Source organism: Sphaerodactylus townsendi, linkage group LG03, assembly GCF_021028975.2.
Source record: "Sphaerodactylus townsendi isolate TG3544 linkage group LG03, MPM_Stown_v2.3, whole genome shotgun sequence".
Classification (NCBI taxonomy): domain Eukaryota; kingdom Metazoa; phylum Chordata; class Lepidosauria; order Squamata; family Sphaerodactylidae; genus Sphaerodactylus; species Sphaerodactylus townsendi.
Genome location: NC_059427.1, coordinates 89774177 through 89789508, shown reverse-complemented (window position 1 = coordinate 89789508; position 15332 = coordinate 89774177). Strand labels below are relative to the sequence as shown.

At 41.9% G+C, this 15332-nt stretch overlaps 1 protein-coding gene across 14 annotated transcripts in view; it reads left to right on the top strand.

The window, feature by feature from the left end:
* The window catches only part of RAPGEF6 (Rap guanine nucleotide exchange factor 6), a 206448-nt gene that overhangs the window by 138033 nt on the left and 53083 nt on the right, over nt 1-15332 (top strand). For all 14 annotated transcript variants that reach the window (XR_007243829.1, XM_048488521.1, XM_048488512.1 and 11 more), the window contains 9 exons: nt 3351-3531; nt 4576-4712; nt 5530-5688; nt 6180-6332; nt 6687-6851; nt 8034-8141; nt 10503-10706; nt 12329-12437; nt 14797-15040. Coding sequence is in view for 13 of the 14 variants with exons in the window: in XM_048488521.1 (XP_048344478.1) it covers nt 3351-3531; nt 4576-4712; nt 5530-5688; nt 6180-6332; nt 6687-6851; nt 8034-8141; nt 10503-10706; nt 12329-12437; nt 14797-15040 (1460 nt within the window). In the remaining variant the exon portion in view is untranslated. The remainder of the gene's footprint in view (nt 1-3350; nt 3532-4575; nt 4713-5529; nt 5689-6179; nt 6333-6686; nt 6852-8033; nt 8142-10502; nt 10707-12328; nt 12438-14796; nt 15041-15332) is intronic.

The window sequence follows — 15332 nt, the reverse complement described above, 5'->3', positions numbered from 1 at the left end:
ACACCTCACATTATTCTGCTCCTCTTTTTTTTATCCTCACAACAACCCTGTGAAATAGGTTAAACTGAAACTATATGACTGATCTAAAATTGCCTTTTGAGATTCCACAGGAAGATGGGAATTTCAATCTGGGCCTTGCAGACCCTGCTCTGACGCTCTAGCCGCTCCACCACACTGACTGCTGATTGAGTGGCTCTGATGAACAATAGCAAGTAGCCAGGTTGAGTCATGCAAATCAGGTGATATGAAGTCACCTAAAGATTGCAGGTGGGCCTAGAGTTGCCACTCTCCAGGTGGGATTCAGCATTACAGCTGAACTCTATAAACAGTAAAGATCGGTCCTCCTGGAGAAAATGGCTGCTTTGGTTGGTGAACTCTATGGCATTTTGCCCTGCTCAGTCCTCTTATTTCCCCATACTCTCCTGAGCTTTCACTACAAAATGTTCACAAATTTCCCAATCCTATGTCTGGCCCCAGTTCTACCTTAAAGGCCAAAATAAACCTGGATAGGGCACTGCCCCCTGCCTTTTATTCACAGAAACTGATGTCTGGAATGTTGTGGTTGTCTAGCAACAACCATTGAGGGACTTCCATTTCTTAAAGCTACTTTTTATTATTTTCAAGATTTTTTACAAAAAACCACTTTTAAGATTTGACATTCTCCTGCAAACTTGTTGCCCTTTCCAGGTTTGTAGAAAGATCTGTCTTGCCCATTCATAGCTCCAGTCACCAGAGTTAAAATTTGGTTGACTTCAGTTTTGGAATATAAGATAATACGATCTAAAATTACATGAAAATAAGGCTTTGCAATCTCTCTTTCCTCTAATCTCAGGGGAGCAGCCATGATAGTCTACTGCCAAAGTGATAGTCTTGTGGCATTTAAAAAGTTTTAGCCTTTAGGTGCCACGTGGGACTCTTTGTTATCTTTTCTCTAATGTTTGTGGTGTCATATGTATGTTTCAGATTTGGGTCATAGAGTGAAAGGAGAATTCATACATTTTTCAAGAGCAAACATTCTAAAAGTCAGCAATGAGGCTTTGCCCTACCACTTCAGAAGTGTAAAATAGATGATGTTTTATACATAGACAATTTATATCCATGTGTTACATTTACATTTTGGGAATACTGTTTCATCATCATGGTTTGTGTGCAGACACACATTGGGACTGTACAGGCACAGAGCAGCAACAGAGAAAAGTCATGAGCCTCCTACCTAGAGGGTGCTCCAACCATCTCTGTGCTCTTGAGCCTGTTCCCTCCAATGGTCACATGCCCAGCAGTGGAGTGCCCTCCCTTCAGTTCCTTCTTTGCCATAACAGAGGTTGATTCCGCACTCACTTAACTGACCTAGGTTCAACCTAGGTACTTCCCACATCTGGCGAGTTCGAAGCAGGTCCATTCCTGCTCTGTTCTGTCCTGCTGTTAAATTTCCAACTCTACCTCCGAGGTACAGTTTTTTCAGGAACCTAGGTCAAACCCAGGTCAAAGCTGGTAAAGTGGGGAATCTGTCGCCTCGATTCGCCCATTCAGCCAATCACAGACAAATGTCTTGGGCATGCACAGAACGGGAGACTCGTGCCGGCGAAAAGCACGCCTCCCCCCCCTTCTATAAAGAAGCGACGGCCATGTGCATAAACGGCTTCTCATAGCAACACTGTTCATAGCAACGCAGCAGCCTATCAGGAATGAGGAGCGAATGACGGCTCTGGCAGGACGACCTCGGCTGCTGTGAGGAGTAACGGCGGAATCAACCTAGGTCGACACTTTCAGCCCGACGAATTGAACCTAGGTCAGTTAAGTGAGTGCGGAATCGGCCAGAGAGTGATTATGTTGAGTTTCTGTTCTTCACTTCGTGCAGAGTGAGTGATTTTAAAGTTTAAAAAGAAAGTGATTATGAGACAGCCAGCATTGTTTAAGAAATGGGCCCAATGTGGGGCAAAAATGACTAAGGCGGATTCCCCATGGGCCAAAAACAGTAGTGTGAAAATGGTGTGAAAATGGTGTAAACCCTTTTACACCATTTTACACTGTTTTCACACCACTGTTTTTGGCCCATGGGGAATCCACCTAAGAGTGATGGGCACAGTGCTTATGAGAGGGGCAAAATGTTGCAGCCTGCAGAGTGTGCCAAAAATGTACATCTAATGCATGGAATGAGTGGGCAGCTAAATTAAGCGTGACACTCTAGAAGACTTTGTCATTGGGGTGTTCCTGTGTCTTCCGTGGGGTTGGCTGAGAAAGGCTCTTAGTCCTCATTGGAGTGGCTGTCAAAGTTGGTTGTGATTGCTTTGGGGCAGAGTGAAAGAGGTTGGAGTTGAACATGGTCTCCAGAACCGAGAAATGTATCAGAACTGCTGGCTAAGAGACCAAAGCACAAGGTGAGGCATTGTGAGACAGAGCCAAGTAGACAAGGGTCTCTGTTGGTTAGGGGAGAGGGAGAGGGGGAGAGAGAGAGAGAGAGAGAGGCTTCAACACCAGTGCCTTGGACCCTATTGGTGAGATCATTGTCACCAGAAGAGTCAGTCTCTAGGGTGGAATATGGACTGGCATCAGTTCAAACAATGAACTGCGTTGGTTCCAAGGTTTTTGGTGCGTGATCAGCCTGGTTCTGTGCGGGGGACATCAAATATGGTGAAGAGCCTATTGCAATTGCTGATTTTGCCTGCCTTTCAACAGACCCTGGATAGGTTGTCTGCTGCAGTTCCGTAGGTAGTCCAAAGGTCAGAACCAGTGGGGCAGTCAGTTCTGGATCTGAGACAAGAGTCGGATCTGCAGTTAGAATCGAATGTTGAAATGGAGGAGTTTAGTGGATTGGCATCTGATGACAGTTTGGACAGGACAGCAGATACTTCTCCAAGTGAGAAAGTTGCTGACTCACCCAAGAGTTTGTCTTTCAATATCTGTGCACATTTCAGCCCAATTTTAGATGCAGTCATGACACTAAAACTAGTGTGGTTGCTCTGCTACACAGAGAGAGGGAGGGCAATTGTGCTGATGATCTTGAACATCTGAATGGTTTTTTTTCTGTCACAGTGAATGTTTTTGGAGCATCTTCCCCACTGAGATGCCTTTGATAGCATCACTTATTCTGTTCGGGCATCAGATTGAACTACATAGCTCTTTTGTGCTTCCTCCCAAATACTAGCCTCTGTATTAATCTGTCATTGGTATCATTTTGTTTCAGCAGAATGTACATTTTTTTTAAAAAAAGAAAGCTATTTAATTAGGGTTTTTTCCCCAGTTTCTTTTGGCAGTTTTAATCAAAATGATCTAATAAATTAAACCTATGGCCTAGTATGCATATTTATTGTTCAGTAACTGATAAAGACCCCTTGCTACTTTATTTTCAGGCTACTGAAAGTGAAATGGGAGATGTAGATTTAACTGGGCTCCCAGAGGCACCAGTAGATTCTGAAGAAGAAGAAGAAGAGGATGAAGATATTGACAGAACTTCAGATCCATTGCTAGGGCGAGATGTTGTACGGGAGTGCCTTGAAAAAGAGCCAGCTGACAAAACAGATGATGACATTGGTGAGAAGTAAAAATGACTTTTCTGTACATGGGGTTGTCTAAAGTGGGTCTGTTAAAATTACCTTTATGCTACACACTAGGGCAATGAGGATGATTGAGGGATTGGAGCACCTTCCTTATGAAGAGAGGCTACAGCATTTGGGACTCTTTAGTTTGGAGAGGAGACGGCTGAGGGGGCGGGGGTATGATTGAAGTCTATAAAATTATGCATGGGGTAGAAAGCGTTGACAGAGAGAAATTTTTCCCTCTTTCTCACAATACTAGAACCAGGGGGAAGAATTGGGACTAATAAAAGGAAACACTTCTTCACGCATGTGTTTGGAATATGCTGTTTGGTGTTTGGAATATGCTGCCACAGGAGGTGGTGATGGCTACCAACCTGGATAGGTTTAAAAAAAGGCTTGGACAGATTTATGGAGGAGAAGTCGATCTCTGGCTGCCAATCTTGATCCTCCTTGATCTGAGATTACAAATGTCTTAGCAGACCAGGTTCTCAGGAGCAGCAGCAGCAGAAGGCCATTGCTTGCACATCCTGCATGTGAGCTCCCAAAGGCACCTGGTGGGCCACTGCGAGTAGCAGAGAGCTGGACTAGATGGACTCTGGTCTGATCCAGCAGGCTTGTTGTTATGTTCTTATGCAGGTTAATTAATTAGAAACTTAATAACCTAACTAGATATGGTGACTTTTAAATTCCTCCCTCTGGATTTCATAGGAGTCTTTAAAGTGAGAACACTGAAACAACTGGGAAAGTAATACAACTGGGTGATGCAGCTAGGAACGTCAGGTTCCAGTAGTCTTCCATGTTCTCTAATAGAACCACACACACACACACACTTTTGAAGAAGATTACTGCGTGACAATTTCTTATCCTTTTCTGTCCCTAAGGCTTTAAGAGAGTATTAGGGAACTTTTAACACTCTCATCACCCCTAGAGTATAGCATAAACTGAGCTCCAAAGATAAGGATTGTTGAAATCATTAAGACTAACATCATATATGATAATTTCTTTGTTGCTAACATTCCATTGGGTTTTGTTTTGCTAGAACAATTGCTAGAATTTATGCATCAGCTTCCAGCATTTGCAAACATGACTATGTCTGTAAGAAGAGAACTCTGCTCAGTGATGATATTTGAAGTAGTAGAGCAAGCAGGAACCATCATCCTTGAAGATGGGAAAGAAGTAAGAAGTCCATACATTGTTCTTTTTGATAACGTGTGTAAATTTTTGAATTCTGACCAGGACAGACCAGGCTAGGCCAATCTTGTCAGATCTCAGAAGCAAAATTGACCCTTGGAAATACCAGGGTCAATGATACAGAGGCAGGCAATGCAAACCCCTTCTGAAGGTCTTGAATACCTTACATGGTCATCATAAGTTTACTTCTTTGTGGCAAAAAAAGTTTTTTCTACTTCTGTCTATGCAGATAGGATAGATTTTTTTATATAAATGCACAGAATTTACCCAGCAAAAAGTTCTTTCCTCGTTCTGTCCCCCAGGTCCATCTTCTTCTATACAACTTCTGTATGGTTTCTACTCTGATTGTATGAGGCAGCCCATAGACAAGTTCAAAGATGGTGATACTCAAGAAACAGTTTTTATTTGGTTGTGGTGGGTTTTCCGGGGTGTGTGGCTGTGGTCTGGTAGATCTTGTTCCTAACGTTTCACTTGCTAAATTTCACCCAAACACATACTGATTGGTTCCCCACTCTGGGACATGGACAATACACCCCACTAAACTTTCCCTTCTCAGTAGAAACAGTATGAAACAGACTTTCTCTGTGATACACCTCTGAAGATGCCAGCCACAGATGCAGGCAAAATGTTAGGAACAAGATCTACCAGACCACGGCCACACAGCCCGGAAAACCCACCACAACCAGTTTAATCCAGCCATGAAAGCCTTCAACAATACAGTTTTTATTTGGTTCATTAATTCTGCCAGACACACTGACCTTTAGTAAGATTCTGAAAGAATTGTACTTATGTTTTCTTCTAGCTTGATTCTTGGTATGTAATTTTAAATGGAACTGTGGAGATCAGCCATCCTGATGGAAAAACAGAAAGCCTCTGTATGGGAAATAGTTTTGGCATTACCCCTTCACTGGAAAAGCAATACATGAATGGTGTGGTTAGGACCAAAGTAGATGACTGCCAGGTAAGGTAACTTAGTAGCCAGGTAAGATAACTTAGAGTTATTGATTTATCCTATACATTCAACTGCTTTGACGATTTGCATAAAAGGCAGGATTTGCTCCTACTTAAAGACTCATTTCAGAAGTAGGATGAACCAGTATATCTCTTTAATTAATTGAAACCTTGTATAGCTTTTGTGCTGATATCCATTGTTGAAGAAACAGGAACTGATGCATTTTTTAAAAGAAAAGATGCGTGGGCTGAAATGAATTCAGTACACTTGAGCAGATATTACACACTTATAGTTCCTCAGTTTAATTTTTCAGTTAGATTTTACTGCTGTTCATAGAGATTACCTTTGACTTGTAACTGGAGAGACTGGGATGAGATGAGATGAAATTTATTTCTAATGATAATTTTCTGGCTTTGTGTTGCATCTGCCCAAGCTTAACCAACAGGCAGGATTTTGTAATAATGTCAGTGTATTAATTGGTCTTTTATATTCTGGGACAGTTTGTCTGTATAGCTCAACAGGACTATTGGAGAATTCTAAACCATGTTGAAAAAAATACACACAAAGTTGAAGAAGAAGGAGAAATTGTTATGGTGAAGGAGCACAGGGAGCTGGATCGTAGTGGTACGAGGAAGGGCCACATAGTCATTAAGGTAATTTTTATATGCTGCTTTGGATTGGAAATTATAATTACTCCTATGCAGAGTTACTCCAGAGCTTTATCTGGAACAACTGCATAGAATTACTTTATTTTCTCAAATTCAAATTACTGTATTCTGTGACAGTACTATATCAGTGCGAAATTAAAAGTAATTTAATGATTCATTAAATTCTGAAGTCTTCTGAGAGTAAACGTAAACATTTTTTTAAAAAATGTAATGTTGTATTTAGAGGGTATTCTGAAAATCATAAAAGTTAAAGAACTGGATGCATTTTTCTCCAGCTGCTTATATTGCAGAAAGAAGTATTGTTATGAGGAATAGAATATTTTTTGTTTTGTTTTTAAGGCAACACCTGAACGGCTCATCATGCATTTAATAGAAGAACACTCTATTGTGGACCCAACCTATATTGAAGATTTTCTCTTAACATACAGAACATTTCTAGCAAGCCCACTAGAAGTTGGAGACAAACTCTTAGAGTGGTTTCAAGTAGACAGTCTCAGGGACAAGGTTAGTTTATTAATTAGAGATCACCAATTAAGTCTTGCTTATTCTTGTATTTTGTGTATAAATGCCACTCTTGTTTGTGAAGTTAATCTAAATTTCCTGATGTATACTCAGAACATGATAAATGCGGATTCTATGAGTTATAAAGATACTTATCATCTGGAAAAAGGTTGTCTAAATGAAATCTGTAAGCAGTCTATGCTTGTTTTATTCATGAGTTTCATTCTTTCTAAGTCATCTTTCTAGAGTTCACCAAGACTTTGGAATTCAGATTGAAAAGATAAAATTAAATAAGATCTATGTAGAATAGTGGTGGGGCCACGTTTGAACATATGCTGACTAGCAGCATCAGCCACTGAGAGAACATCTCCATTCTGCATATTTCCATTTACATTATTGTCAAATTATGATTTGTTAATTTTAGACAAGAGCTTTTTTAAAGCTTATGAACCATTCACTATTTTATGTTTTCAGTTAAGAAATAAGAAGAGTATGTGCTTGTAAGATTGTAAGCTCTACTGCTTTATTATTCTAAAACTTGCCTTAGTAACAAAATGTAAATAACGTTTATAGTTTCACTTAATGACTGTGAGTGTGGGAAGTATTTTTCAGTGAGGAAGTATGGGTACAGTTATTAGTGCAACTTCAGAAGTTTAAAGAATACATGGATGCCAGTAATGTAGGATGCAGAGGAACAAAAAAAATTGCTACTCAAAACAAGAAGCAGTTTTGCATGTGAATAGGGAAGTGAGATTTTACATAAATACTTTTTAAAATATTGATTGTAGAGTCTCTGAGACTGTTTCTGCTGGTGAGGCAGAACATTAATTTTATAATCCAGTTGACTACTTTGTCAATAGAGGAAGATGGAAGTTTCTTTATTCCTAATTTTTAAGTACAGATCTTTTTACAACAGCCCTTAATGAAATGCCCAATATTTCATTGTGAGTATAACTTAGAAATATTGGTGCATAAGCACTTGCAATGATCCAGAAGAAAACTGTTGCTCCAGATAAGTTTGTGTAGTACACATATTCCCTATTTAATGAAAGCAAAGTTGTTTTCATAAAAAAAATAAAATTGGCTCATACAGCAAATGAAGCTTAGAGTTGTATCAGTGCTAATGTTCTGCTAAAAACTATATGTATCCTATGAATGCTTGCCTCCCTATTTGCTTGTTCTTAGGTTACCCGAGTTGTGCTGTTATGGGTAAACAATCATTTTAATGACTTTGAAGGAGATCCAGCCATGACACGTTTTTTGGAAGAATTTGAAAAAAACTTGGAAAATGCAGTAAGTCCTGCAATCAATGCTGTTGTTGTTATGCTGTGTTCTTTATTTTCTTTCTATGACTTAATGTACTAAAACCACAGATTAAAAAACAGCCATTTTTAATTGAGCAGTAGTTTATGTATGCTATTAAAAAGTGATGTATCTCAGAGATTATGATGATAATTCAGTTTCCTTACAGTTTTATTAAAGAACAAGGTTTTGAAGGACCTCAGAATGGTTCTGTGTCATCTTTCCATGGGGTTCCCCCCCCCCCCCATATTCTTATCTAATTACTAGCGTGGCCCGGCCACGCGTTGCTGTGGCTTATTGTGGTGAAATGGGAAAGGAACACTAGCAGCAAATCAATTGCAGAGGCCAGCAGTACGTGCTCATGCAAACACGCAGCCTGATACTGTGCGATGTCAGTGATGTGTGTGCCCGCATTCTTTGAGGGCGGGATGGAAAGGCACCCCTCCCACACATCTAGGCTGGCTGGTCATGATCCTTTACCTGGGAGTAAGTTTGGTTGGTGGCAACGGGTGTCGCTTCTGAGGAAACCCTCTGAGGGGCGCGACGCAGCCATTCAAAGTATGTCACGGTTGCTGTACCGAGCTTACTCCTGAGTAATGCGTGCCTGGTTTTCTTAACTGTAACACTTGCAGGTATTCAGGGAATCTAGGGTGCCCTGACCCCTCCCTCCCTGTCCCCTTTTTTTTGCATGTCAGCCCTCACTCTTCCTTCCTTTCTCCCTCCCTCCCTTTCTTTCCTTCCTTCCTTCCTTCCTCCCTTCCTTTCCCTTCCCTTCCTTTCCCTTCCTTCCTTCCTTCCTTCCTTCCTTCCTTCCTTCCTTCCTTCCTTCCTTTCCCTTCCTTCCTTTCCTCCCTCCCTCCCTCCCTCCCTCCCTCCCCCCTCCCTCCTTCCTTCCTTCCTTCCTTCCTTCCTTCCTTCCTTCCTTCCTTCCTTCCTCCCTCCTTCCTTCCCTACCTCCCCCTCCCTCCCTCCCTCCCTCCCTCCCCCTCCCTCCCCCTCCCTCACTTCTCTTCCCTTGCATGCCACCCCTCCCCCTCCTTCCCTTCCCTTTTCCTCTGCTAGGGTGGGTGGGTCATATCAAGATGCTGCCTCCCCTCCCCTCCCTGCCTCCCCTCCCTTGCATGCCACCCCTCACTGTCTCCCCTCTCTCACTTCTTTTCCCTTGCATGCCTCCCCCTCCGTCCCTTTCCTCTCTCTCCCTCTCTTCCCTTGCATGCCACCCAGTTATGGGATCCAAAAATTTTAGTAACAGGTTCCCATGGTGGTGGGATTCAAACTGTGGTGTAGCGCCAGTGGGGCTGGGCGGGGCATGACGGGGGCGTGGCCGGGTATTCCAGGGGCGGGGCATTCCTGGGCGGGGCTGTGGCAGGGACGCAGCCGCTGCGCCGGTCCTTGGGCGGGAAATGAATGCACGCAGGCGCAGGCTGCCACGCACGCTGGTGCACCTCCTGCTAGACTGCTTCAAGTTCTGTACGCTACTGCTGAGAGGAGGGGCGTAACTAAGGCAAAAATCACGTGACAAAATCACCAATTAGTAACCCCCTCTTGGCACACACAAATAATTAGTAACCTACTCTCGGGAACCTGTGAGAACCTGCTGGATGCCACCTCTGATGCCACCCCTCCCTCTCAGTGGCAGTGGCGTAGGAGGTTAAGAGCTCGTGTATCTAATCTGGAGGAACCAGGTTTGATTCCCAGCTCTGCCACCTGAGCTGTGGAGGCTTATCTGGGGAATTCAGATTAGCCTGTACACTCCCACACACGCCAGCTGGATGTCCTTGGGCTAGTCACAGCTTCTTGGAGCTCTCTCAGCCCCACCTACCTCACAAGGTGTTTGTTGTGAGGGGGGAAGGGCAAGGAGATTGTAAGCCCCTTTGAGTCTCCTGCAGGAGAGAAAGGGGGGATATAAATCCAAACTATTCTTCTTCTTCTTCTTCTCCTCCTCCTCCTCCCTCCCTCCCTCCCCCTCTCCCTCGTGTGTATGTGTGTGTATGTGTTTCACTTCCACTTGAGTTACTGCCTATGCACTGTTTTCACTGCTCATATCTGGCCATATGAGTGAACATTCTAAGCAGCACGAACATTCTAAAGGTGACAGTTACACACAGGCAGCTGCATGTCCCTCACCAGGGAGCGCCAGGAGAAAGGCGTTTTACCTGGGCCAGGTGTGAAATTTCAGGTATGTGAACATCTAAAAGCACTCTCGCCTGGATGACTATAGTGGCTGGGAATTTTCAGAGGAATTGGCCCAGCAGTTACTGAGGTATACTGTCATCAACAAAAACACTGTTAGCTTTTTATATATATATAGATGGAAGGGGGAGACATTTTTATTTGTTTGTCCATTTACAGAAAATGAAGGGGCACCTTCGATTACTAAACATTGCCTGTGCTGCCAAGGCAAAATGGAGACAGATTACATTGCAGAAACCTTCCAGAGACTCTCCACTTTTCTTCAGCCTACTTGAAGGAAGCGATAAAGGTTTTGGTATTTTTGTAGAGACAGTAGAATCAGGAAGCAAAGCAGCAGAAGCTGGACTTAAACGTGGTGACCAGGTAAAATAAAACCTCAGTTATAATCTTAAAAGCTGTCAAAGTAAAATAAAATGAGTTGGGTCCAATTGAGAAAATCTGCACACATGGATGGAATTAATTTCACTAATTTCCCCACCCTTACGTTACTCTTAAATGTCCCTGGTCCCCCAGGAGAAGCTTGGGGAGAGGGCTTTTTGAGCTCCAGTGGAAGGGAGAGTCACCTTTCCATGCATGCGCTCATACTCATTCTATTGAAGAAACCGACTTGAGTCATTTGCTGTCATCCTTGTTCAGGCATCACAGCCAGATGGTACTTCTTCCATCTTTACTCCTTCTCCTCCTTGATTTATGGTTAACGTTCTTTGCAGTAGTGTCTCAACAAGACAAACTGCAGTTATTTTTTTTAATTATAATTGACTTCCAAACCATACATCAGGAACATTTGAATTACAGCTTATAAGTAACCAAGACAAACAAGTAATCAGTTTGTCCATTTCTCACACCATAGCAAACTGTGGTTGCCATGAACTGTGGGAGGGAAGGAGTGCATGCATGGGAAGGAGGAATCAAGAAAAGTAGTCCAAGGTAACTCTGTTGGATCGGACCAGTGGTCATCTAGTCAGTATTCTGTTTTATCCACTGATCAGCTAGAAAGCTGCCATGGAGGGCAGGAGTTCCCTGGGTTGTTGCCCTCAAACCACTTGAATTTCTAAACGAGGGGGTTCCATGTAGTCATAATTGCTAATAGCCATTAAGATGTTGAAAAGTGAGAAGGAAAGGCTTGAAAGTTGCCCATTACAAACCTATGCAAAAGCAAGAAAAATTGCTTTAAGAATGCTGCATTGAAAGATTGTTTTGTAATTTCTAATGCATTTAAGAAACTGTTTCAAAATGGACATTTATTTCTCAAATGTGTATAGATTTTCAGATATATAAATCTGTGGAATGGGACCACACTAAAACAATATTTTTATCTTGAAAAATACCCCAGGTTTGCAAAAAAAAAACAACCCCTCAAAATGTTAAAAAATGGAGGAGGTTAACCCCCCCCCCCCAGTAGTGTGGTCTGCACCTGTTACTGCTCTTATATGCCTCTTGAGGCATATGAAACTGCAAGCCTGTAGGGGGTGGAGAGTTACCACTGCTGTTGAGATGTTATCAGCAGGCAGGATGGGCGGGGGGGGGGGATGCGAAAGAAAGTAATGGGATTGGGAATGGAGAAGGACAAACATAGAGGAGTGACATTAGGCATGGTGAAGACAAAAAAAGACATAAGAGAGAGACTAAGTAAAAGAATGGGTGGAAGAAGGGAGAGATGGCTAAGGGGTGGTGGGAGAGGGGAATAAGCAAAGGTGCGGAAATTGGATGATTGCCAGAGAAGAGGATGGGGGAGAAATAGAGAGGAGGTAGGTTGACAAAGAGGACAAGGGGGAGATTGATGGAGAAGGGATAGGGAGCAAAAGGGAGAGGGGAATAGGTTGACAGAGCTGGAGAGGTTGGAGAAGCAATATGGGGATGATTTACAGAAAGGAAGAGGAAAGATTGTTACTGAAGGGGAGAGGGGAAAGGAAGCAAAGCGGGGAGGAATGTACCCTTCCTGCAAATTTCTTGCAGGGTCTCACTTGTCTCTATTTCTTCCAAAGGTAATGGAAGTCAATGGGCAAAACTTTGAGAGTATTACTTTTGCAAAAGCTATGGAAATACTGAGAAACAATACTCATCTTTCTATTACTGTAAAAACAAACATTTTTGGTAAGTCAAATTGTATACCTAATATTTCACCCTATATTTGTCATAATTCCATAATACAAGCTGCTTTTTAAACACCCCTTAGTTTCTAATAAAGTGTTCCATGTATGGTAAGGAGTATGATAAACATGTCTGAATTAATCTCATAGTGCTTTAGGTTTAGGCAGTTCTCTCTGAACTAGAGATCTAAGCAGTATTGTGGAGTTTTACTATAGTGTGCCACACTAAATGATGATTACTATAAGCTGATCTAGAAGTTGTACACCATAGGACAAACTACACTAGAGAGTCATGCTGTACTCCACCTGTAAAATCCGTATGGATGCACATAGATTAACTGGTCCCCATAAAGCAGAAGTGCCTGATTTGTATAGGATGAATAGTTGTGTTTTTATTGCTTTTTAGATTCGTTATACCCAAAAAGTGTCACAAACCCATGATAAAGGCTGTAAGGCCAAAATTCTGATGAAATTGTGAATGTATTCATTGAATCATACCCACAGCACTTACCACACAGATTGGCTCTCTTGAATTACTATTTTTAGAAATGCACATCTTTGTGGATAGATCTTAAGTTCTTTGCTCTTAGTTGCATTTTCCTTGCTTCAAGGTTTTGCCTTGTCTGCTAGTTATATGATTTAACCGTTTAATTTGCCAAGCTTTTGAAATGGATTTTATTTGTTGAACTGATTTTTTAAAAAATATTGTTATTGTTATTGTTATCATCTAAACTGCCATTCAGTCATTTGAGCTATATTTTAATTTTCCTTGAATCCTAGCCTTAGCAGATGCACTCTACTATAGCATATAACTGCAAGTATCATGTAAGTCATGGAGTGTACTTTGATTTGCAATTTGCAGCTAGATTGAGCTATTTGGAAGACAGAAAGATGAGCAAGCAGCTCTTCCTCTGTAGTAGTGGGAGGAATACAAATGTCTTACAGATTATAAGACTAAAATTCTAGTTTATTTATGTATTTACAGCACAATACAGATCCCAGAGGTGGCAGGGAATGGTGCTGCTGCTGCCTCCTCCTGCTGCCTCCAAGGGCTTTCAGGTGGTACGGGGAGGCAGAAGAAACAAAAAGACCTCCATAGGAAAAAATGGAGTTATCCACCCAAAAGGGTGGCGTAAGTCCGTCTTTGCCACCACCAGCGATCCTGCGGTGGGAGGTCTCCAGGAATGCCCTCAGGATGCCCTCAGTTTCGCCAGCCTACTAGTTAGGCCAACACAACTCTGGTAGTGGTGGCCGGAGGCGAGTTGGCTGCTGCTGACCTCCATGGGGCCTGCCCACCTCCCTATTCGCTGTCCAAGGGCAAACATGTTGGCATGAGTCTGTGCTACCTCCTATGGCCATCCCCCACCCCCTTCTGGATTGGGCTGTTATTTATTCAATTCATTTGCACTCCATCTTTTCTCCCACTGGAGACCCAAAAGCAGCTAACGTTGTTCTCCTCACGTCTGCTTTATCCTCACAACAGCCCTGTGAGGTAAGTTAGGCTAAGAGTATGTAACTGGCCCAGGATCACCTGGCATCCTTCCACATTGGAGTGAGGAGTGAAACTGGATTTTCCAACTCATAATCCAAAATCTTAACCCCCACACCATACCACACCATACCATGGATGTGAAAAAGATATTTATATGTACAGTTATTAGAGACTCAAACTTTTGAAAAGTATCCTTGGTGTTATCTTGGTTTCTTTTATTGTTTTACACGTGACTACAGTTATTTTTAGGACATAGTGGCTAGGAACCAAAAGGGTTGTATATAATCTTCCATGTACAAACTCCAAAGCTTTGAGAATGCTTTAGAGCCACTGTCCTGAGGTACAAGGAGCAGCTTCCAGAATGAAAATCGGGTAGTATTCTGAATTATTTGTTTGTATACAGATCTCTTTGGAACTTGGACAGTACTGAAAGTGATGCATTTGAAACAGAAATTAGATTAGGATTTTATTGAACAATATAATTAGAGCTAGTCTAAAATAAGTGGACCTTGGTCATGCAATTTGTATTTTAACGTGCACCCAAAACAAACCTTGTCGTTGTAAAGCAGTGAGATGATCAAGATATGGTGAATAGTAAAGCAGTCAAGCTCCGTAGGCAGCCCAAACCTAAAACCCAGTGCTTTGCTAACATCACTAGTTCATATCTTATGTTCTATCAGTTGCTTGTTGCGGTAAAAAATTCATTACTGCTATTTGAAGTGACAGTATAGAACATTGTCACACTAGTTGCAAATTTAAATCCTTCAAAGCAGAGAAACCGTTACATTCCACTGCTTTACAGTTTACTTTTAAAGTTGATGGGTTTTTTAATTGTACTATTTTCAGTAGTTTTACAATCTTTTTTTTACAGTGTTCAAAGAGCTTCTTAGCAGGATTGGGCAGGAGAAAAATGGTGTCCCACATATTCCCAAAATCGCAGAAAAGAAAAACAATCGCTATTCTATCCCAGATATTCCTGGAGATGTAGAACAAATGTTTCCACGTGAAAAAGGCAGCAAGAAAATCAAAGCAAATACTGTATCTGGTGGAAGAAACAGAATCAAAAAGATTTTAGATAAGACACGATTCAGCATCTTACCTCCAAAATTATTCAGGTAAGGTGCAGTATTGAACTACTTCTGCATGATGCTTATTAGATTTGAAATTGAGTATTATACTACTTCTGTCAGGCTGGAAACACAAAACTACTCCCAGAAGTGGATCTTTCTCCCAGTAGTATCCACCTGTGTGACCATTGCAAGAGAAACCTTACAGACTACTGTGGGGAGGTAGGGGGAATATCCTTCCCCCACTTTGTTTATATTCCATTCTCCCCAATCTATTTTTATGATATCTGTAATTAAATGGAATCTCTGCAAAGCTCATACCATCCTATTCAGCTATAGT